Source organism: Geotrypetes seraphini, chromosome 18 (genome assembly GCF_902459505.1).
Source record: "Geotrypetes seraphini chromosome 18, aGeoSer1.1, whole genome shotgun sequence".
NCBI classification, from domain to species: Eukaryota; Metazoa; Chordata; class Amphibia; order Gymnophiona; family Dermophiidae; genus Geotrypetes; species Geotrypetes seraphini.
This window is the reverse complement of record NC_047101.1, coordinates 15451242-15475630: the sequence shown is the minus strand read 5'-3', so window position 1 is coordinate 15475630 and position 24389 is coordinate 15451242. Positions and strand designations below refer to the sequence as shown.

At 42.8% G+C, this 24389-nt stretch overlaps 1 protein-coding gene across 4 annotated transcripts in view; it reads left to right on the top strand.

The window, feature by feature from the left end:
- Positions 1-24389, top strand: part of LOC117351648 (electrogenic sodium bicarbonate cotransporter 1-like) — an 84701-nt gene that overhangs the window by 9062 nt on the left and 51250 nt on the right. For 3 of the 4 annotated variants that reach the window (XM_033927233.1, XM_033927232.1, XM_033927231.1), the window contains exons 2-9: positions 243-403; positions 2197-2346; positions 4028-4089; positions 6174-6331; positions 10462-10549; positions 13023-13177; positions 18327-18443; positions 21520-21694. In XM_033927233.1, the coding sequence (XP_033783124.1) occupies positions 247-403; positions 2197-2346; positions 4028-4089; positions 6174-6331; positions 10462-10549; positions 13023-13177; positions 18327-18443; positions 21520-21694 (1062 nt within the window). In that variant the 5' untranslated portion in view covers positions 243-246. The remainder of the gene's footprint in view (positions 1-242; positions 404-2196; positions 2347-4027; positions 4090-6173; positions 6332-10461; positions 10550-13022; positions 13178-18326; positions 18444-21519; positions 21695-24389) is intronic. The other variant, XM_033927234.1, reaches the window with a different exon arrangement.

Here is a 24389-nt window from a genome sequence, read left to right as displayed (position 1 = left end):
GCAAGAGGCACACGCCTGCAGCAAGGAGCGGAGCGGGGTATGGAGAGGGTGCCACGCCCTTAGGAAGACCACACCTAGGCAGACCGCCCCTTCCCCCCCCCGTACCCCCTTACTGTGCCACTGGTGGTGGTGGTGGTGGTGGTGTGGAACATTCTTTGTTTTGGGCTTTTTTTATGGAATTACAGTCACCTGAAGTTACTCACAGCTTTATATTGCTTGAATTGCACTGGCCACTCCTATAGGTGGATGAAATTTGAAGAGAAAGTAGAAGATGGAGGAGAACGATGGAGTAAACCTCACGTCAGCACACTGTCCTTACACAGTCTATTCGAGCTAAGAACATGCATGGAAAAGGGGACAATCCTGTTGGATTTTGAAACCTGCAGCTTGAAGCATATAATAGGTATGTAAAACGCAGGGCCGGAGAAATATGGTAAGGCAGGGGCTTGCTGTTTGAGGAGCACCACCCTTAGCTGGCTTTCCACGGAAAACTGGCGCCGCAACCTGGAAGTTACCCAAGGCAGCGGCCAATATTCACCCCGGTGCCCAGTTAGTTTTGCGGCTAATGTTAGGACGACTGTTTTGCTGGTCCTGACTTTAATCGCTGGCCTAACCAGTTAGTGGCCTGAGGTGCAGGTTCGCGGAACTAAAATTTGCCTTTAACGTGCTCGCTAAACCGGTTCCAGCCGGTGTAGCGTGCCTGTATTTTAGCGGCGGATTATTAAAACGGCTCACCGTGGTCTTTTCCGAGTTTTCCAGCAGTCTCCGATACTGTCGTGCAAATGTAGTACAACAAGGCCATGAATATTAAAATGAGCGCTCCGAGCGATTCCCTAAACCTCGAAAAATTTGCCAACGGGTCTGAGCTGTTGTTGCCTTACTTTCTGATCAGTGCCTGAGCGCTGATTGGCTGGGGCACTGACAGGAAAATAAAGCTTGACAGCTCAGACCTGTCAGAAGATTTTGCTGCTCTCAAGCAACACCCAATTACCCCCCCCCCCCCTGTGATGGGAGAGATACCCATTCCCTCTTGCAAGGCCGCTAACCAGTTAGGTTCCAGCTCTTTTCTCTTTGGATTTCCTCCACTCTCTTGTTTTCATGTGTTCTACGTCTTGTCATTAATAAGTATGTTAATTGTTCCCCATTGTAATTTTTAATTGTTAAAATGCTTAGAATTTATGATTAGCGTTTCATCAAATTTTAATGCACTTTAAACTCCTCCCATACTCCATCGAAGCTCCACCCACAGAGTGCCCCAGCGTTAACCAGACAGTGCAGGGGCATTGTGTGGTGATAGTCAGGGATACTTTCCGGCTGCGTGCCACTGAATATCACTAATTAGGCAGTCAAAAGTGATTTAACCATGGTACTTTGTGTGTCTAAGGGCTCCTTTTACCAAGGGGCGCTATTGTTTTTAGCGCATTAACTCCGCGCTATGCGCCAAGAACTAACGCCAACTCAATGCTGGCGTTAGCATCTAGCGTGCGCTAAAACCATTATCGAAGCTAAGTAAAAGGATCCCTAAGTGTTTTGATGATGAGCTCCCAAATCACTTTGAATTTCGGGAGGCAAAATTACACAGAAGGAAATTTTAAAAACTCCTTGGAAATGTGCTGGATTGTGGAGGACCTCTTTAATTCATCCATCCATCAGCCAGACACAGACAGATCAAGTTTCAAGTTTAATAATAGGTTTCAAGTTTAATAAAGTTTTGATTTTGATCGCAAAATCATAATTCAATGCGATTTACAAGAATTAATAAAATTGGGGTAAGAAAATGAAAAAAACACATTGCTCAAACAAGATAATTCACATACCTACGTACCAGACAAACACAAAAGGGAGAGATAAAAAAGGATTAAGTACAATTTGTAAATCAAATAGGGCAAGGTAGAGAAACAAAAGGTTGGGGGAAAGATTATCCGCTCAATTTTTGCTTATAGATCTTGTTATTACTTTAACGAGTATCCTAGGGATAGTTTAGATATTTTAGGTGGCTCTTTGTAGAAAGGTTAGGGTGATAGGTAGATTTTAAAAATCACTCTTGCAATCCAGCGTGAAGCCTATATGAGAACTATCCCATCTACTGTATTTTTTGAAAGTCAAAGCGTCCAAACAATCATGTCATGAGGGATGAAGCTGCCTACCATTTTGAAATTCTGTTCATTTACCTTTCTAATCAAACGTTGTTTCAAGAAACTGTAACCAGCCTTCAGATTGCCAGCAACGACTTGAAAGCAGACCTGAAAGACAAAATAATGTATGTTCTCCTCCGAAGACACTTCCACCAGACTACAAAATCCCGGCGAAGAACTGTGGCTGATATGGGGAAAAACTGCTGCCGAGGTAGGAGTTATCTGCAGTAATACTAGTTGTGTTCGATTGCCAATATAGGAGCCCTTAGCATGCGGTTAACGCATGCAAATAGGCTACTGTGCAACTTCGTTAAGGGGTTTTGTGGTAGTTTCTCTGTTTCTACGTGTTAAATTGCAATTGGCTGAATTTTTCGGTTGGGAGCATGGACAGGGAATGGCCCTGGAAGCACTAGCCAACTCGCAATTTGATGATTTCAAGGCAGTCCAATTTTGTGTACACTTCTCCCTCCGGATTCGCGGGGGGGATAGGGGCAGAGCCGGACCGCGAATGGTGAAATACCGCGAATATCTTCTGGTCTGGCTCTGACCCACCCCTGCCTCCCTCCCACCTTCCCCCCGGCATCCCGGCCTTACCTGGTGGTCTAGCAGGCTTTTGGGGCAGGAGCGATCTTCCTACGCTCCTGCCCCTTGCAGATCACCAATAGGAAATGGCTGTTGTGAGTTCCCGTAGTCTCTCAAGACTACGACGGGAACTCCCCACAGCCATTTCCTATTGGTGATCTGCAAGGGGCAGGAGCGTAGGAAGATCGCTCCTGCCCCAAAAGCCCACTAGACCACCAGGTGAGGCCGGGACGCCGGGGGGAAGGCTAAACTATGTTTTGTTTTGTTTTTTCCCCCTCCCCCAAAATCACGAATATGTGAAATCGCGATTGCTGAAACCGTGAATGGGGAGGGGGAAGTGTACAGAATCTTCTCACTCTACTAGCACATCCTATTCAAGGCAAAGCTGGGTGTGTATCTACACACCTTGTGAGGAATAACACTGTGCTCCAGACTTAGATATAGAACCTATGCTGTATTAGGCTAGTGGAAATATAGGAAGGAAACCTGATGAGAGGACAATGCTAGACCCAGGTTTTCATGCAGCCATGTGATCTTACAAACTGGATTCTGTTCTCTCCCAGAAACTAAAGAAGGGTGGGCTTAAGCTCTCTGGTTGCAGCCTGGCTCTCTGGGAAAAGCAAAGCTTACTGGGGATTTGAGTCCACAGAGCACACCTTGCTTATACATGTTAGAACAAACACATATAGAGTACAGTAAAACCTTGGATTGCAAGTAACTTGGTTTGCAAGTGTTTTGCAAGACAAGCAAAACATTTTATTAATTTTTATACAAGCAAGGTCTTGCAATACGAGTTCATACAATATACATGCGTCACATCATCACGACTGAGCCAACGGTTCTTTTCTCTCTGACGCTGCGGAAGTGTAGTGACTGTTCTAAATGAGCGAGGTCTTGCATTACAAGTACGTATAGTATTTTGTATGAAAGTTTTTGGGTTGTGGAACGAATCGTCCGAGCTTCCATTATTTCCTATGGGGAAATTCGCTTTGATATACGAGTGCTTTGGATTACAAGCATGCTTCCGGAACAAATTATGCTCGCAAACCAAGGTTTGACTGTATTGGTTTTATACAGGAACTGAGAAAATGCCCGCATACAGTGGGGGCAGAACAACATTTGATAGATTTCGTCCCTGTTTCTGGATTACAATAAATTATAATAAATGTTGACTAGAATCCTTCTCTTAAAACAAAGAAAGAAAAAGCAGTCATTTTGCTTGCCTGGAAAACGGCAATGGCCATTTGCGACTGACTTTTCCTAATTTAAGGATGCTCTGATTTCTTAATTGAGATGACTTTTCATTGCAGGTAGAAAAGCTCCCTCAAAAATTTTGGCGATTGAACTCTCAGATCAACCTCTGAAAGAGCAGGTATGGAAAAAGTACTTCCCGTTAAATCAAAATGAGGGTAATTTGAACAACAGAGTCAGGGGATAATATTCAGCCTGCGGCCGTGAGCGGTTAGAAGGGTGTCAGGTCAAAAGGGTGTCAGGGACAAAGGCGCGCCCAGACAATTGAGCGCAGCGTGGGGGCGCGCGCCGCACAAAATTACTGTTTTTAGGGCTCTGACGGGGGGGACGTGGGGGGGAACCCCCCCACACTTTACTTAATAGAGATCGCGCCACGTTGTGGGGGCGTTGTGGGGGGTTTGGGGGGTTGTAACCCCCCACATGTTACTGAAAACTTCACTTTTTCCCTGTTTTTAAGGAAAAAGTTAAGTTTACAGTAACATGTGGACGGTTACAACCCCCCAAACACCCCCCACAACGCCGGCGCGATCTCTATTAAGTAAACTGGGGGGGCTCCCCAACAAAACCCCCCGTCGGAGCCCCTAAAAACTGTAATTTTCTTCGGCGCGCGCCTCCGTCTTGCGCTCAGTTGTCGGCGCTCGCCTTTGTCTTTCACGGGGTTGTCTATGAACCTGTTAGAAGCCAGTGACCACTGCAGAGTGAACTGAGCCAAGATGCCACCGTGCCAGTCAGTATTCAGACTGTTGTATAAGATAACATTTTAAGAATCCTAACTTAATGGCTTACTTATCTAAGGGGGAAATTCAGCAAAGGGTGCTAAATGCGTTAGTGCTTACAATCATATTAGCGCACCCTAACATGCTTGGTGGCCTTTGTTGAATTTCCCCCTAAATAACACTGCTAGATGGTTAAGTCCCAGCTCCACCCATGGTCTGCCTTACACAGCACCCTGGTAGTAACTGGACAGTACCGAAATGTCACAGTTATTTGCTGGCGCTGCCCAGGGATGCGACCAGGGTGCTGAGTGTATTTTAACCAGCCCGGTGAAATGGCTTTGAATATTGGCCCTTATGGGCCTCATTCTGGAAACAGCGCCTGTCATGTTAGGTGCCTGAAAAACAGGCACATACCATGCAGTGGCGTAGTAAGGGTGGTGCGGGTGATCTGCCTCAGGCGTGGTCTTCCTAAGGGCGCAGCACCTCTCCTCCTTGTGCCACCCCCCATACACACTCCTCTCCTTGCTGAGCACATGCCCCTTGCCTTCCCCCAGTACCTTTTTTTACTTCCCCGGCGTGAGGTGGCTACTGGCATCGGCGCTCTCTCTGATGCCAATTCCAGGACCCGCGCCTAAGAAGTGACGTCAAAAGGTGTGCCGACACTGACGTGGAGAAGCTTAAAAGGTACGGAGAAAGGGAAAGGGGCGCGCACCTGGCAGGGGGAGCAGGGAAGAGGACGGGGGAGGAGCGCCACCGTCCCAGGCACTGCTCACCCTTATTACGCCACTGCTTCCTTGTGTCAATCACCGGTAGGCGCTGTGTCCAGAATCGCCTCTTTTTCTTTTCTTTTTTTTTTTTTTTTTGGAACAACGTTTTACAGGCCTACATTTAAGACATCTGATTTTTTTTTTGGAACAACGTTTTACAGGCCTACATTTAAGACATCTGATTTTTTTTTTTGGAACAATGTTTTACAGGCCTACATTTAAGACATCTGACTCACACCTACGGACGTCTAAGGTCACTTTCGGTGTAAGCCATGCCTACACTGGCCTTATGTATCTGTAAGCGTGCCTAGATGCTTCCGTATGCATGCGGATGACACATTGCAGGCGCCTTTCACCACATCGATTTAAAAAAAACAAACAAACATGCGTCCTGGTTGGTCTGTTAGACGGTGGTAAGATGCCTACTGCCGCCTACAATCGGGACGCCATTTTGAGAATCAGGCCCTTTGTTTTTATACCATTCACTGGACCATTAAAATAAACAGATTCTTTCAGATGTTCATTGTGTTCCTCCGCTAGATCTGATATCCTGCATAAATCTCACTATTGTGTGTTGTGTGATTGGACAAATTTCTGTTTGAGTTGCTATCTGTTACCTCTTGGCACCTTCCTGTTAACGTTCAGTGATTAAGCCGCATTTCAAGCCTAACAGTGGCTGATGAGAATCTCGTACTCCGATATGATTGTGTTTTCCATTTCAGCTAAAAAACAAATTTAAGAGGAAGATAGCTGAAGGGACAGAAGTATCAAACATTCTGGTTGGGGAAGTTGACTTCCTGGACAAGCCGTTCATTGCATTCATCAGACTGAAGGAGGCAGCGGTATTGGGAACACTAACCGAAATAGCTCTTCCGAGCAGGTAAAGCACCATCAAAGGCCATTTTAGAAACACCGGGTCTCTTAAGTGCCAACGTGCGCCTAACGCAGCTTAAAACGGTTTACTGCAGGACGTGCTTAGGATTCTTGCAGTAACTCCAAGTGAGCGTACTCTAGTCCATGTACTAAAAAGGGTTCATAGACAATGGCGCGAAAGACAAAGGCGTGCCCGGACAATTGAGCGCAGCGCGGAGGCGTGTGCCGCTCTAAATTACTGTTTTTAGGGCTCCGACGGGGGGCGTGGGGGGGAACCCCCCACTTTACTTAATAGACATCGCACCAGCGTTATGGGGGGTTTGGGGGGTTGTAACCCTCCACATTTTACTGTAAACTTCACTTTTCCCTAAAAACACTTTTTCCCCCCAAACCCCCCACAACGCCCCCACAACGCGGCGCGATCTCTATTAAGTAAAGTGGTGGGGATCCCCCCCACGCCCCCCCCCCGTCGGAGCCCTAAAAACAGTAATTTAGAGCAGAGCTATAGCGCGTGGTAATTTTGTGCGTTCGCTAAAAACCCTAGCGCACCTTTGTAAAAAGGAGCCCTCGACCTCCTAATTAATATATATAATCTGTTATAACATTACTACCCATATTTATCTAGAATCCAAATACCTTAAATCAGCCCCCGTGGAGAGAACAAACCAAACTGCTCCGACTCAGCAAACAACTATCTGACAAAGTAATGCCATCACTCTCTAAACTAAACTAAACTAAACTAAACCTTAGATTTGTATACCGCATCATCTCCACATTCGTAGAACTCGGCACGGTTTACAGGAGATGGGATAGAAAGGAACTACAGTAAAGGGTTAGAGGTCCAAGTATGAAGAGTTTTTAGAGGGTTTAGAATGCCAGAGATGGAGTAAGTATCACATTTTAGAGAATAGCCAGGTCTTCAGATGTTTGCGGAAAAGTTGGAGAGAGCTCAGGTTCCGAAGAGGGGAGGAAAGGTTGTTCCAGAGCTCGGTGATTCTGAAGGGGAGGGAGGTCCCTAGTTTTCCTGTATGGGAAATGCCTCTTAACGAGGGGAAGGATAGTTTTAATTTGTGGGTGGATCTGGTGGTATTAGGGTTTGAGGAGTTCCAAGAAAGGGGGATACAGGGAGGGAGGATGCCGTGTAGGATTTTGAAAGCTTTCCTACCCAAAAATTTAAACGGAGAGGCCGGCGTCACTAACATATCACAATCATATTAGTTATGTCGTGAAATCTTCTTTCTATAGTCTCCGTCAAATTCGCTCAATGAAAAAATTTTTATGCCCAAAATCCCTGAATATATTGATACACTCTTTAGTTATTTCAAAGATCGACTATTGTAATGCCTTATTTAAAGGAATAGCCCAAAAAGAAATCAAACGCTTACAAATTATACAAAATGCCTCGATTAAAATTATTGAAAACGCTAAGAAATTCGATCACGTTATGCCTTTGCTTGAGAAAGCACATTGGCTGCCTGTTATATATCGTATAATATACAAATTAAACTTACTCACTCTCAAGTCTATAATTTTTAAAACTCCAGCATTTATTTATAAATTTTTAATCCCCTATAATACTTCAAGAGTACTACGATCAACTGAACGACACTTATTAGTTGTTCCGTCGTTAAAAGTTATTGGTACACGACGTCACTCCATTTTTTCAGTTACGGCTCCTCTAGCCTGGAACGCCTTGCCAATTCATTTAAGAGAAGAAAGAATTCTAGATAAATTCAAGAGCAAACTTAAGGGATTCCTTTTTAAAGACGCTTTTAGTGACTAATTGAATTTCTTCTTTTTTACATTTTATTTTATAATTTCTCCCCTTTTCCTAATGTTTTTAACCTTAAATGTTTCTTTTATATTGAATTGTATTTCTACCCATATTTTTACCCTTCTTTGAACATACATGTTAATCAGTCTTGTTGCTTATGTCTAGTCATGTGATTTTATGTCATGTACTTTTATAATATTTTAACATGTTTGTATGTTTACCCTAATTTTGTAATTTATAGATCAGTGGTTCCCAACCCTGTCCTGGAGGAACACCAGGCCAATTGGGTTTTCAGGCTAGCCCTAATGAATATGCATGAAGCAAATTTGCATGCCTATCACTTCCATCATATGCAAATCTCTCTCATGCATATTCATTAGGGCTAGCCTGAAAACCCGATTGGCCTGGTGTTCCTCCAGGACAGGGTTGGGAATCACTGTTATAGATGTACATCGCCTAGAACCTGGAATAGGCGATTTATCAAATCTTATAATAAACTTGGAAACTTCCGTAACCACCTCATTACCTAATCGTTAAAGGGGGTAAGTTAGGCACGTAAATTGGGTAAGCGTCTAACTTTAGACACCGTTTATAGAATCAGGGTCTTCCTGCCTGCAAAATAGGTGGCAGTGGGTGCTCACTTGGTGATCTTTTTCATGGCTTCATGCTAATGGCAAAATCCAAAAACATTTTCACTGTATGTTGATTTATTTATTTATTTTTATTATTTATTTATCGGATTTTCATATAAATATTATCAAGTATCCACTTGTACAGAAAAGTTGAGTTAAGTTAATAAGCAAATGTACATCGTAATAACATAAACAAACATAATCAAGGTTCAAGTTTATTAGGATTTGATACACCGCCTCTCAAGGTTATCTAAGCGGTTTTACAATCGGGTACTCAAGCATTTTCCCTCCTTTTATCAAGGCGCGCTACGGGGGGGTTAGCGCGTCGGACATTTCATCACGCGTTAACCCCCGCGGCAGTCTAAAATCCTAACGTCTCGTCAATGGAGGCGTTAGGTACTAGCGCGGCAGGCGGTTTAACCGCTACCGCGCCTCTGTAAAAGGACCCCTTAGCTTCAACTCAAGTCCTCAATAGGGATGGGATCCAAGATTTAGATTCAACGAGTTATTAAAAAAGACATAAATGACAATAAAATAAAAAAAAAAGAAAATGTGGAACATGGTCAACTGAAGGAAAGTGTCCCTTAGGTTTAAACTTTATATTAGTTTTCTTCTTTGATTGCACTTTTCCCTCCCTATTGTTTTCTTTTTTTTTATTAGGTTTTTTTTATATACCGCCTATCAAGGTTATCTAAGCGGTTTACAATCAGGTACTCAAGCATTTTCCCTATTTGTCCCGGTGGGCTCACAATCTATCTAACGTACCTGGGGCTATGGAGGACTGAATGACTTTCCCAGGGTCACAAGGAGCAGCGCTGGATTTGAACCCACAACCCCAGGGTGCTGAGGCTGTAGATCCAACCACTGCGCCACATGCTCCTCCTTTCTCCATATATGGTTCTCCTCCGTACTTTAAAACACTGAGTTGTAGTTCTGTCCCTCTTACCTTGTGTATTAGTCGGTCTGTAAGTCTATTTGTCTAGCCCATTATTTTAAATTTTATGTTTAAATATATGTTTATATTTTTTTAAATCAATTTTGTACCTCGCTTAGTAAAACTAAATAAGCAATTTATCAAACTAAAATAAAACTCGAAACTTGGATAAAGTCTGAAGTTTTTGAGAAGAGTTTAAAGTTTGTGAATAGTGATAGAACTGATTGATGTATTATGGATTACTATATTGCTTCACTTTAAAAGTTAACGGTCACCCGTTAAATGCGCGCATGACAATTGCACGCACGTCAAATGAGCGCACCGAATGAGAGGTGGCCCGTCAAATGCGCCCCGACGGTGGATACTATTTTGTCTTTATGAGGGTTACAAAGTAACCCTCTTTTTTTTTCAGGGGGGATGGGGATGGGGAGACCCCCCCCCCCCACTACACTTAAAATATTCACTTCCTATCTAATGTTAGGGTAAGGTTTACATCATGATTATGGAAACCCTTAAACTGGATATCTGGAAGGCCCTGATTTGCTCAGACTCCAAAACTTTATGTTCCCTCCCATTGACGTTTTCAGATTATAGACTGTGGGCAACTTTTACGAAACTGCGCTAGCGTTTTTAGCTAACCCCGCGCTACAGAAAAAAATACTAACGCGAGCTCTATAGAGGCGTTTGCGTGTAGCGCACGCGCTAAAACCACTAGCACAGCTTAGCAAAAGGAGCCCTGTATGTTGGAGTCAAATTGAAAATAATCGTCCCTTTCATAAATATTGTTTTCATTACAGGTTTCTGTTCATCCTTTTGGGTCCTAAAGCTAGATTGAAGGCTTATCATGAGATTGGGAGATCCATTGCCACGCTGCTCACAGATGAGGTAAACTTATGGGGTCTGATGTTCAGCCGGCGTTCACCCCAGATATATATTTATTTTTAAAAATGTACCGACCGCTTATTCCTAGGCGGCATTACAAAAGTAACATTCGCAGAATGTTTCGCATTTCGCAGACTTATTCAAACGTCTCAAATTACAGACGATCCCGTGTAAACAGTGGGTTCACAGATCCTCACATTACGCTCATCCTAAGACCAGTTTTGCTCAAAACCTCATTCGTTAAAGTGCCTCTCTCTAAAAAGTGTAGTATTAAGCATTTTTTTTTTTGAACTTTTGAATATCAGGCAGAGCCCTTTGCGGTCCAGTTCGTTTGTTCCGCAGCGTTACTCCCATGATGGAAATGGCGGTGGTTCTCCTACTCTCCTAATGTATTTTTGAAAAATCCATCAGTGACTATCGTATCGCTCCCTCAGATCTCAGAGTTCTGAGCGGTCGGTAGATAGGCATCGTTGGCGATAGATACCAAGGAATCCCATGGTAAATGTAAACCAAAGTTAATGTCTTGAAAATAATACCTGATCGCACAGGTAGCCAATGCAGTGTCTTCAGCCAAGGAGTTATGTGTTCGAATTTAGGCCATTTTCGTAGACCTGCATTGAATTTCGGGAATTTTTTTAGCCACTAAAAACTTACCTGGTTAAGCTGATATTCAGTAACTGACTGGCTAACTTATAGCAGTTAACTGCTATTTATGTGGTCCAGTTTAATCAGTAATCTTATCCAGTCTGGCGCTGAATATCCCAGAGGCGTAGCCAGCCCTTCAATTTTTATGGCACCCAGGCTGGTCTGGGAGAGCACTGCATTACTCCCTCCTTCTCCTCTCCCCTCCCTATGCGTTGGGTTACCAGATGTCTGGATTTACCTGGACATAGGGTTACCATATGGTTCCAGAAAAAGGAGGACGGATTGAGGCATCTGGTTTTTATTTCCATTGAAAGCAATGGAAGTGAGGAGGACAGAATGAGACATCTGGCTTTACTTCTATTAAAAGCAATGGAAGTAAAACCCGGATGTCTCAATCCGTCCTCCTTTTTCTGGAGCCATACGGTAACTCTACCTGGACATGTCTTCTTTTTAGAGTACTGTCCGGGTGTCCGGATGTCTTTCTAACCTGAAAGCAGTTTGTCTGGGTTTTTGGCTCAGGGCTGTGTCTGGTAGGGCCTCCAAGCATACGCGGATGTGACGGAACTGGGCGGGGCTGAAGGCGGAAAGGGGTGGGGGTCATGTGTCTGAGATTTCCTGGAGAAAAATATGATAATCCTATTCCAAGGCCCCCCTCCCCATGGCTATTGCAACTGGAATAGCCATACCTACCTGAATAAGTTGCATGAAATAGCTAATTAAATGTTAGGTGCTAAGGCCCGGATTCTCTAAATGGCACCATTTTCGGCAGCTGCCTTAAAAGTGGCTGCCAATCGCACGCCAATCACGGAACTGTGCCATTTGGAGAAACACACCTCCGGCAAAGGTAGGCGCCAGAAATGTTGGCCAGGGTTTTCAAGGCCTACATTTCTGGCGCCTACCTTTGACGTGAATCGCGTCTCCAGAGGCGCCTACTGGCATCTAACACCACTTCTGGTGTTAGCCACGTCTACAGTGGTGTTAGGTGCCAGTAGTCACCTCTAGAGGCATTGGTGCAAATGGCTGCACCTAAATTTAGTCCTGAGCTTAAGCACTATTCTATAAACCACGCCTAACTTTAAGCACGGCTTATTGTATAGCATTTCTTTGGTGCCCATTTTTTTTAGATGCAATACTTAGAATTCAGCCCTTGGTGTCTAAATATAGGTGTGCTGTCTTAGAATAACCCCCTATATGCACTGTCACTAGTCTCCTTTCTTTCTCAAAGTCCCCTTTTGTGCAATACTCGTGTATTTTCACCATGGATACATCCAGGAGTTTCTTCCTTACTGCGTCAGACCAATGGTCCATCAAGCCCAGAAGCCTGTTCTCACGGTGGCCAATCCAGATCCCTAGTACCTGTCCAAAACCCAAGGAGTAGCAACATTCCATTCAGAATCCTAAAGAATAGCAAGATTCTGGAATCCCAAAGAGTAGCAAAATATTCCGGAACCCCAAACAGTAGCAACATTCCGTGCTACCGATCCAGGGCAAGCAGTGGCTTCCCCCATGTCTTTCTCAATAACAGACGATGGACTTTTCCTCCAGGAAATTGTCCAAACCCTTCTTAAAACCAGCTACAGTGCACTATCCACTCTTACCACAACCTCTGGCAACGCGTTTCAGAGCTTAACTGTTTTCTGAGTGAAAAAATATTTCCTCCCGTTGGTTGTAAAAGTATTTCCCTGTAATGTCATCGAGTGTCCCTTAGCGGTAGGCAGTAGTTGAAATGTTGACATCATTGGCCTTCACCACAACTGGCCTCAAGCAAAATTTCTACAAACTTTTCTCAGTGGAAGCCGCTGAAAGCTAAAACCTAATATTTCTCTTTTAGCTATTTCAATGTGTTGCACGTAAAACTATGAACAAAGAAGAGCTCGTTGCCGGAATCGATGAGTTTTTGGATGAGTTAACAGTGCTGCCTCCTGGCAAATGGGACCCTACTGTGCGAATTCAGCCTCCAAAATTTCTGCCTTCAACACAGAAAAGGTAATGAAGTGCGAAGAATTTGAGTAGCAAACATGTGTCGTTCCAATGGTGGCTTAGCCCATTGGTGGCAAGATTTATAGAAGCAATTTAGTGGAAGAGCAAGGTGCATAGCTGTTTCCTCAGCACTTTCTTCTAGCTCATTTCATGAATTAATGCAGGACTCTCTTTTGAGGATTTTGTTTTGTTTTTATAAGGGATATTCAAAAAGTTTCTACACTTTTATTTTTTTTTAAACACGATCTATTAAATATCTCTAAAGCACCTGGAGTATTGCATTCAATTCTGGTCTCCTTATCTCAAGAAAGATATAGTGGCACTCGAAAAGGTTCAAAGAAGAGCGACCAAGATGATAAAGGGGATGGAACTCCTCTTGTATGAAGAAAGACTAAAAAGGTTAGGGCTCTTCAGCTTGGAAAAGAGACGGCTGAGGGGAAATACTATTGAAGTCTACAGAATCCTGAGCGGAATAGAATGGGTTCAAGTGGATCGATTTTTCACTCCGTCAAAAATTACTAAGACTAGGGGACACTCAATGAAACTGCAGGGAAATACTTTTAAAACCAATAGGAGGAAATATTTTTTCACTCAGAGAATAGTTAAGATCTGGAACACATTGCCAGAGGTTGTGGTAAAAGCAGATAGCATAGCTGGTTTTAAGAAAAGTTTGGACAAATTCCTGGAGGAAAAGCACATAGTCTGTTATTAAGACATGGGGAAGCCTCTGCTTGCCCCGGATCGGTAGCATGGAATGTTGCTACTCTTTGGGTTTTGGCCAGGTACTAGTGACCTGGATTGGCCACCGTGAGAACAGGCTACTGGGCTTGATGGACCATTGGTCTGACCCAGTATGGCTATTCTTATGTTCAACTTCAGAGCCTATTCTGGAACCTTGAATGATAGCTACAACTCCTTTCTCTCTCAGAGGGCTGAGAAAACTGCTTCCACAGTATTTTCACTCCAAGATTATCCATGGAGTGGAAGACCCAACTGAGGGACTGAACAGGGAACCAGTTCAGCCAGGGTCATTTTTAATTCAAGATGGCCTTAGCTTTGTTAAAGGTAGTCTTATATAAAATATTATTGTGCCTGAACACTTATATATTCCATAATGAAAGTAGGGGGTTCCTATGGATAATAGAAGCCCACAGCAGGAGCGCAATAAAATTTTGGAGTTCAGCAACATTCCTTTATCCCCCAGGAAGGCTTGTTTAGGCTGAAACGCTCTTGACAAAGGAGAGCTTTGGATGTTTAATGAAACATTCACCAACGTTGGAGTTGGCAGATAGCCATTTAAGCTAAGTGTTGCTGTTTCTTCTTTGTAATGTGGGCGTTGCGTTTGGCACCACAGAACAATTTAAAACTTGAGCTAGACACTAAAGAAAGGTCACAATTAAGGGTGAGAAGTAGGTCTGACGTAAATGATTATAGGGCAAATTTTAAATCCAGGATAAGAACTTGAAATAACATAAATGGGGATGGAAAGGTTTGGACAAGTTCTTGGAGGAAAAGTCCATAGTCTGTTATTGAGAAAGACATGGGGGAAGCCACTGCTTGCCCTGTATCGGTAGTATGGAATATTGCAACTCTTTGGGGTTCTGGAATCTTTTGTTGCTCTTTGGGATTCCGGAATCTTGCTATTTCTTTGGGATTCTATATGGAATGTTGCTACTCCTTGGGTTTTGGCCAGGTACTAGTGACCTGGATTGGCCACCGTGAGAACCATTGGTCTGACCCAGTAAGGCTATTCTTATATTCCTATGTTCTTAGAGGTTCTATGTACTGAATTGCTGCCTTTTCATGATACTTCAACCTCCTAGTTAATATACTACTTGGGAGAGCATTTAAAAAGTTGGGTTGCTGTGTGAACAGCTTGAGCAGGATGTCATCTATGCTGAATTGATATTCATATGAGCTAACCATATTGTGAAAAATTGTGAAAAATTTCTTTTGAATATATTGATATTCTATTATCCATAGGAACCCCCTACTTTCATTAAGTTATTACATTGTGGGTTGGATAGACTTTGAAGTGATTCGTGTTGCGTATTTTGGCGCTTATATATTCCTGGCATCTCTTCGGAACCAGTACTTAAGAACATAAGAAGTTGCCTCCGCTGAGGTAGACCAGAGGTCCATCTTGCCCAGCGGTCCGCACCCGCTAATTGCCTAATTGCCTGAACAGTGCCCCTGACTAATTTTCTAACTGCCTCTAATCCTCTAATCCTATCCCTATAACCTACCTCTACTCCTATCTGTACCCCTCAATCCCTTTGTCCTCCAGGTACCTATCCAAACCTTCTTTGAAGCCCTGTAGCTGTTGTGAATCCTGCCATGACGTGGCACCCACAGTGCTTGCAATTTGCTGTATCTGATATTTTATTTTAAGTTCTGATGTTCCTCTCTCAAGTATTTGGCTCGGCCCGTGTCGAGTCAGTTGACATGTCAGATGGTTAGCATGTTTTAAGTTACCGGTTGCCAGTAAAGCGTGGTTCGTTTGAAGACCAGGCACACTCCGCTCCCCCTTTTTTTTTCGACTCCTTGGTGTTTTGGACAGAGTTTGGTTTTCTCTGTTGTCTGGTTCATAACAGGTTACCATTACGCAGATGAATGATCAAACCTGCATGACTGCTTTTGTGCTGAATTTTGAACAGAAGAACATTTGTTTGCAGATTAGGAATAAAAGAGGAGCTTCATTGAAACTTGAGGTGTGACACTGGCGGCCATGTTTTCTCTCTATCAGTGATGCAACAGAGGGCGTTAGTGTTACAAATCCGTTCCTTTGTTTTGGCTATAATGTATCTCCTGTTTCTGTTCTTATAAAATGACCTAACTCCAAGGTATTATGACCTCTTACGAGCTTTCATAATTTAATTGAGCATGTATATAGATTTTTATATTGGGATTTATTGACACAATAAACAGTCTATGGACAGTGGATCTTGTAAGTTTCCCCCCCCAAAAAAAATGGATTGGTATGAAGAAATTTTTTTTTTAGTTTTTTCAACTTCAAAATTATAGGGGCTGTAAGATTTTTGTAGCTACCCTGGTTTCATGGTTCCAGAAAAAGGAGGACAAATTGAGACATCTGAGTTTTACATTATATTAGTGACTTCTATTCCGCCTGTACTTTGCAGTTCTAAGTGGATTACAGTGAAAGATAGCTGGACATTTCCAGGAAGTTACAATTTACAGTATAAGATAGCTGGACATTGCCAAGAAGTTGCCATGTAGGGGATGATTACACAGTAGATGCAGGGGACGCTTATATAGTGGATGCAAGGGAATTACAGAATAAGGGTGTTAAATAGAAGGTAAGGGGAACATTTAGGATCACTAGGAGGGAAGAAGAGGTTTAGGGTTGGTTTCTTGATAGGGTCAGAGGGGGGATACAAGTAGAAGGGGGAGCTTCCATGGAGCGTATGTCTCCATCGATCTTTATTTTTTTTCTGGAGCCATAGGGTAACCCACACCTGGTTTTATGGCCCCAATTAACATGAAGTAACTGCAGAGCCTCCACATTAACTGTTGGGGGTATTGTTTTTGCAAATCGGTTAATGCAGGGAAAAGCTCCTTTACTGTATATCAGCTGAATAGCATAAGCCCCCTTTTATAAAGCTGCAGTAGGCTTTTTTTTTTTTTTTTAAATCACTGGCCGAGTGGTATCAGCTCCAACACTCATAAAATTCCCGTGAGCATCGGAGCTAATATCGCCATAGCCAGCAATAAAAAAAAAGCCTAACACGGGGTGGGGGATATTGCAGTTAGGCACACTTATTCAATTAGCACAGTAAGGCCCTGATTCTATAAAAGACGCATACAGTTAGGCGCTTAGATTGGCGCGCCTAGCTGATCTAAGCACCTACCTTTTTTTTAATTGGTTCAATCGATGCTGTTAATTGAACAGCACCAGTAAAAAAATAATAATAAATTTTTTTTAATTTTTTTTTTTTTGGGGGGGGTAGGTGCCTAACTTGGTAGGTGCGATATAGGCGTCTACAAGATGAAGATGTCTATCTGAAAAGTAGGCATGGTTAGGGGTGGAGTTTGGGTGTGAACTGAGGTAGGTACTGGTAGGTGCCTTCCTGAGGCACAAATATTTTAGGCCTAGAAAACTCTGACCTAATATAACGATGCCTAAATTTCTGGCACCTACTGGTGCGATTCTATAAATGGTGCCTAACTTTGGATGGTACATGATAAGTGCCGTTTCCCTAGGTGCCGTTTGTAAAATCATGCCCTGTTTCCCAACCCCTTCTGTGTCAGGTCATTGGGGGTAATTTTAGAACAGTGAGCCTCATATTTAGGGTTATCGGATTTTTCAAACGGAAAATCTGGACCCCCCCCAGCCCCACCCAGTTCCAGCCATCCCACCTCGCTAAGCCCCAGTCCCGCCCCCAATCCTGCCCTAGCCCCTCCCACCACTGAGACCAGAAATTGAGCTGATCTAAAGCTAAGTAAATTTACTTTAGCCACTATTTATGAACTATTTAAGTATTTAAACATTAAATCATATATAAAAAAAATTATAAAGAATACAAGCACAAAAAAAGTTTAAGAAAACTAAGAAAATATAAAGATCCGATGACGAGAGGAGGTGTAAAGCCACCTACTATGAAGATTTATTGAGTGGGGAGGTGGCCTCGCTGGGGATCATGTGAGAGATTTTGCAATTGAAAAAGGTTTAAGTATATAAGGTTTGTAATCCCTTATATATTGAGGCTGTGAATTACTATTGCCTTTTTCCTCAAGAAGTTATATGAGTTGGGTGCCTTTGAGTCTAATACATTAACAAAATGAAACATATTTTGGCCATACAGTAGGGGCATTTAAAGAAATTTAGGATGATTTGGGGACCATTAGAAAAATACTGTAATGATTGATAATATTTTTCTTCTCCTATGCTGATTGTACACATCCAGAGGGAGGGAGGGGGAGGATGGGATATTTAAGGTCTTTGAATGAGGAAATGATGGTAGGGGAGGGAGGGTAATTGTTTTTGAAGGAACTTTGTAAGAGTTTTAAGTGATGTTAAATGAAAATGATTGTATATTGATTTGTATCACATTTATTGAATGTTTTAAAATGAATAAAAATAAATAAAAAAAAAAAGAATTGAAAGCTTTCTAAGGTGTCCCTGTTTTTGCTTCAGGAAATTAATGATGTTCCGTGAATCAAAATCCCATTGTAATGGGAGCATGCAGCATCATGATGAGAGACTTGCTCATGGCCACCCTCATGTCAGTGAAGAACTGAAAAGAACCAGACGGTGAGTACTGTCCGGGTATAGCTGTTACCATTTCTCTGCCGGTATATGTGTTTCCACCTACCCCTTGTAGAACTGAGCTGTGGGGAAGGAGCCCATTTTGATAGTCTTATCTTCAGGATGAGTACTGTATTCACGTGAACGTGAATGTGTGCATGATTGTTTGCGTTGATTTGTCCTTCCGCTCATTTGTTTTACACGCAATTGTCGTTGCGCTCAATTGTCTTGCGTGTAATTATCATTGTGCTCAATGTCGTTGCGCTCAATTGTGTTGCGTGTAATTATCATTGCGCTCAATTGTCATTGCGCTCAATTGTCTTGCGTGTAATTATCATTGTGCTCAATGTCGTTGCGCTCAATTGTGTTTCGTGTAATTATCATTGCGCTCAATTGTCATTGCGCTCAATTGTCTTGCGTGTAATTATCATTGCGCTCAATTGTCTTGCGTGTAATTATCATTGCGCTCAATTGTCTTACGTGTAATTATCATTGCGCTCAATTGTCATTGCGCTCAATTGTCTTGCGTGTAATTATCATTGCGCTCAATTGTCTTGCGTGTAATTATCATTGCGCTCAATTGTCGCGCTCAATTGTCTTGCGTGTAATTATCATTGCGCTCAATTGTCTTGCGTGTAATTATCATTGCGCTCAATTGTCGTTGCGCTCAATTGTCTTGCGTGTAATTATCATTGCGCTCAATTGTCATTGCGCTCAATTGTCTTGCGCGTAATTATCATTGCGCTCAATTGTCATTGCGCTCAATTGTCTTGCGTGTAATTATCATTGCGCTCAATTGTCGTGCGTGTAATTATCATTGCGCTCAATTGTCGTTGCGCTCAATTGTCTTGCGTGTAATTATCATTGCGCTCAATTGTCATTGCACTCAATTGTCTTGCGCGTAATTATCATTGCGCTCAATTGTCGTTGCGCTCAATTGTCTTGCGTGTAATTATCATTGCGCTCAATTGTCATTGCGCTCAATTGTCTTGCGCGTAATTATCATTGCGCTCAATTGTCGTTGCGCTCAATTGTCTTGCGTGTAATTATCATTGCGCTCAATTGTCGTTGCGCTCAATTGTCTTGCGTGTAATTATCATTGCGCTCAATTGTCGTTGCGCAAGAGCAATCCTTATTGGCTTGTGTGGTGGGGAAGAGTTGATGGCAGGGTTAGGGAATTCGGGCACTTGATAAATGTATCAGGCTCTATCTGAAAGTTCAGGCACTGAAGGCTAAGTCAGATTCTGCTGAGAGGGGGGGGGGGTTTGCAGGCACTTGGTGGTTGTGTAAGGTTGTATCAAAGGAGGAGGAGGTTAAGGCACCTTCGATGGCTATGCAAGGTTGTGTTGGGGGAGAGATTCAGGCACACTTGATGGCTGCTGTGTCAGGAGGTGTCAAGAGGGAGGTCCAGGTACCCTTGAATTGATGGCTATGTCAAGTTATGTTATGGGGGGGGGCACCTTTCTGCTTTGGCAGGTTGAATTGGGGGCTTTGGGCACTTGAGGGTTGTGTTCTTAAAGCCTTTCTGGGAGAGCGCAAGTGTGAAATGGGGAGTGGAAAGGGGCGGGGGTGGTGCAGAAGTGGGGGCAATGATAGGAGAGTGCGGAGGGTGCAGGGGATGGCATCACTGCCCCTGGCGCCTCCTACCTTTACTATGCCACTGAGTCCAAACAACCAACTTCCTAAATTCTGAGTGTTATTTTGACACTCAAGCTGAAATGACTGTTATCTTATTTCATTAAGTGTTAATTTGCAGAATCTAAATTCTATGTTTTGACATTGTTTCAGATCATTGATTGAACCATATCCATGTTGTTCCCTTCTTGGTTGGGCTGAGAACTTTTCAGCACCCCCTCGCAGTGTGAAGACTTTCAGTCTCTGGTAGCCAGAACTGAGATTGTGATGTCATAATGCCTCATTCCACCAATACCTATGAGCCAACCTCTTCAGTGGTGTCATAATGCCTTGATTGTCCTATACTTGGCTCATATAAGAACATAAGAATTGAATTACTGGGAAAGACCGAAAGTTCAGTATCCTGTTTCCAACAATGGCTAACCCAGGTCCCAAGTACCTAGCTAGATCTCAAATAAATTCCAAGCATTATGTTGCAACTGTAGCTGCAAAGAGTGTTCTCTTATTTTGGCACGTGACAATTTGCAGAAGCAAAATTCTACATTTTGAAATGGTTTCAGATCATTGATTGAACCTTATCCACGTCGTTCTCTTCTTGGTTGGGCTGGGAACTTTTCAGCACCCCCTCGCAGTGTGAAGACTTTCAGTCTCTGGTAGCCAGAGCTGAGATTGTGATGTCATAGTGCCTCATTCCACCAATAAGAACCAACCTCATCAGTGATGCCACAATGGCTTGATTGTCCTATACTTGGCTCACTTTTATTACAATCAAGGGGGTGCTGGAAAGTTCTCAGCCCAACCAACCAACTTCCTAAATTCTGAGCGTTATTTTTCCACTGTAGCTGAAAAGAATGTTATCTCATTTTGTTAAGTGCCAATTTGCAGAAAAGAAATTCTATGTTTTGACCTTGTTTCAGATCATTGATTGAACCTTATCCACATCGTTCTCTTCTTGGTTGGGCTGAAACCTTTCAGCACCCCCTCGTAGTGTAAAGACTTTCAGTCTCTGGTAGCCAGAGCTGAGATTGTGATGTCATAATGCCTCATTCCACCAATAAGAGCCAACCTCATCAGTGATGTCACAATGGCTTGGTTGTCCTAGGCTCACTTTTATTACATAGGAGAGGGTGCTGAAAAGTTCTCAGCCCAACCAACCAACTTTCTAAATTCTGAGCGTTATTTTGCCACTGGAGCTGAAAAGAGGGTTATCTTATTTCATGAAGTGCCTATTTGCAGAAATGAAATTCTATGTTTTTTGACATTGCTTCAGATCATTGATTGAACCATATCCACGCCATTCTCTTCTTGATTGGGCTGAGAACTTTCCAGCACCCTCTCATATAATTTAAGAAGATCAGACATAGTCTGCTTAATATTCTTCCATGCACAACTTGGTTACAATGTAACGTCAAATATTTTATTAATTGTACTTTTTCTGTGTGTGAAGGTTATTTGGGGGGTTAGTGAATGATATCCGGAGAAAGGCTCGCTGGTACTGGAGTGATTACTATGACGCCCTGCATATTCAGTGTCTATCGGCTGTTTTATTCATATACTTGGCGACAGTAACCAATGCAATTACATTCGGTGGCATGCTAGGAGATGCCACCGATAACATGCAGGTAAGTGAGATTGTTCTACTTAAACACCTACCTTTGTTTCAGTATCTCTTTGCAACTTTTAATGTGTTTCAGCATGAAAGCATTAATGGGGGGGGGGGGAAGGGATGAAGGAGAGGGGATTGTGATGCATTTTTCCTCCTTGATTACTGTAATTCTCTATTAATAAATGTCACCCAAAAAGAAAAGAAACGTCTTCAGATAGTCCAAAATACCGCCATCAAATTAATACACAATTGCAAAAAATTGGATCATGTTACTCCGCTCCTGATTGAATCACATTGGCTTCCTTTTGCTCATCGCATTACCTTTAAAATCTTACTTTTAGTTTTCAAAATACTGTCTTCAAACGAACCCCAATTCATTAACAAATTACTTATTCCCCATAGTACATCACGTTCTTTAAGGTCCACTAATCAAAAACTCTTAACAGTTCCATCACTGAAAGTGGTTCGTAGACAGTAACGTGCAAGACGGAGGCACGCGCCAAAGAAAAAGACTGTTTTTAGGGGCTTCGACGGGGGATTTTGTTGGGGAGCCCCCCCCCCACTTTACTTAATACAGATCGCGGCGGCGTTTTGGGGGGTTTGCGGGGTTGTAACCCCCCACATTTTAGTGAAAACGTAACTTTTTCCCTAAAAACAGGGAAAAAGTTAAGTTTTCAGTAAAATGTGGGGGGTTACAAACCCCCCCACAACGCCCCCACAATGCGGCGCGATCTGTATAAAGTAAAGTGGGGGGTTCCCCCCCCACACTCCCCCGTCGTAGCCCCTAAAAACAGTCTTTTTCTTCAGCGCGCACCTCCGCGCTGCGCTCAGTTGTCTGCGCGCGCCTTTGTCCCGGCGCGCTTTTGACCTGACACCCTGAAAGCTATTGGAACTCGTCGTCATGATATTTTCTCTGTTATGGCTCCACAATTATCTAAGAGAGGAAAATGACCTCAAACATTTTAAAGGCATTCTGAAGAGTTTCCTTTTTAAAGACGCTTTTAATTTATAATCATACTTGATGATTACCTTCCTTTTTTATCTTATTCCCCTTACCTGTTGTTTTTACCATTCATGTTTCCTTTATGCTTTATAAATACAATTGTAGTTCTGCCCTTTTTTCCCTTATGTATCTGTTAGTTTATATGTCAGTATGTCAAATTTATGTAATCTATTATAAATAAGCTAATGTGTGCTTCTTTAGTCTTCATATGCTGAGGAAAGTGAGATCGTACTTTCATCATTCTCACTTCGTCGTCCTTGTTCAATCCACCATCCTCTCTAGACTGGATTATTGCAACTCCATCTATTTAAGCCTAACTAAAAAAAACCTCCATAGACTTCAGCTAATCCAGAACGCCGCGGCCAAGCTTATTTTCGCTAAAGGCAAGTTTGACCATGTCTCCCCACTCCTGTCCAAACTTCACTGGCTCCCAGTTCACTCCAGAGTCCTCTTTAAATGTGCCTGTTTAGCTTTCAAGATCCTACATGGCATCCTTCCTCCCGTTATCCCACTCTTCTGGAACTCCTCTTAACCCTAATTCCACTAGATCCTTCCAAAAACTGAAACTATCATTCCCCTCTGCAAAAGGTATATCCCGCATAGGAAAACTAGGAACATCCCTCCCCTTTAGAACCACAGAACTCTGGAACAACCTCACATCCCCGCTCAGAATTTCAAGCTCCCTCCAATCCTTCCTCAAACACCTGAAAACTTGGCTCTTTTCAAAATCTAACACCTCCCGCTCTTTGGTACCCTGTCCCTCTTTATCTTCCTAGCTCCTTTCCTATAACCCTTCATGGTAGCTCCTTTTCAATCTAACCCTGTAAATCGTGCCGAGCTCTACGCTTGTGGAGAGGCGCGATATACAAACCTAAGATTTAGTTTAGTTTTAGTTTAGTGTGCACCTTTGTTTTAATTTTTATTTGTAAATCGCTTAGCAAATTAAATTAAGCGATTCAATAAGTTAAAAAATAAACTTGAAACTTGAAACTGTTTCTTTTGATTTCCAGTTTGATTAGAATCAGGACAGAGAACTGACACCACCCATCTTTCATTCTATAAATTATAGAATACTGCTATTCACACGAGTAGAAATGTACACTTATAAATGCTATTCTGTTTTTATGCACTAAAATGGCTTAGCATGTATTTGCAAAGGGGCGTGTTATGGGATTTCATAGTAGGGTGGTCCACGGTGGTGTGCAATAAAAAAAAATCAGTCTTGTCAAATTTTGTCTCCACAAGGCTAATTTTTGTCCACTTATGTGTTAAATTTCAGCTCGATTAGACAATAATTAGAGATCACCCCAGCACTCACCGTTTACTTGTGTGATTGCGCATAATTAGTTTCTACGGAATCATCTAGTTGGCGATCTGCACCTGAAACCTGGCTCCTTGGGAAGTCAGTCTGTCAGCTGTCAGCTGCTAGTCTGCCATGTGGACAGGATGTTCTTCGACCAGTCAGGTTTCGTCACTATAATGAAGGAAAACCTTTACCGGAAAGCTATAAGTTGGCGTGTGAGTCGGCGAGGACAGTATGGGATCGAGTCAGGATACCGACACAAACACACAGGCTCTTGCGTCAGGAAGTTGAAGAAACTTATTTTGGTCATACTGTCAGAAGAGAAAGATCATTGGAGTAGGACATCGTGTTTGGGAAGGAACCAGGCAAAGAGGGCGACCTGCAGTCAGATGGCTGGACGCACTG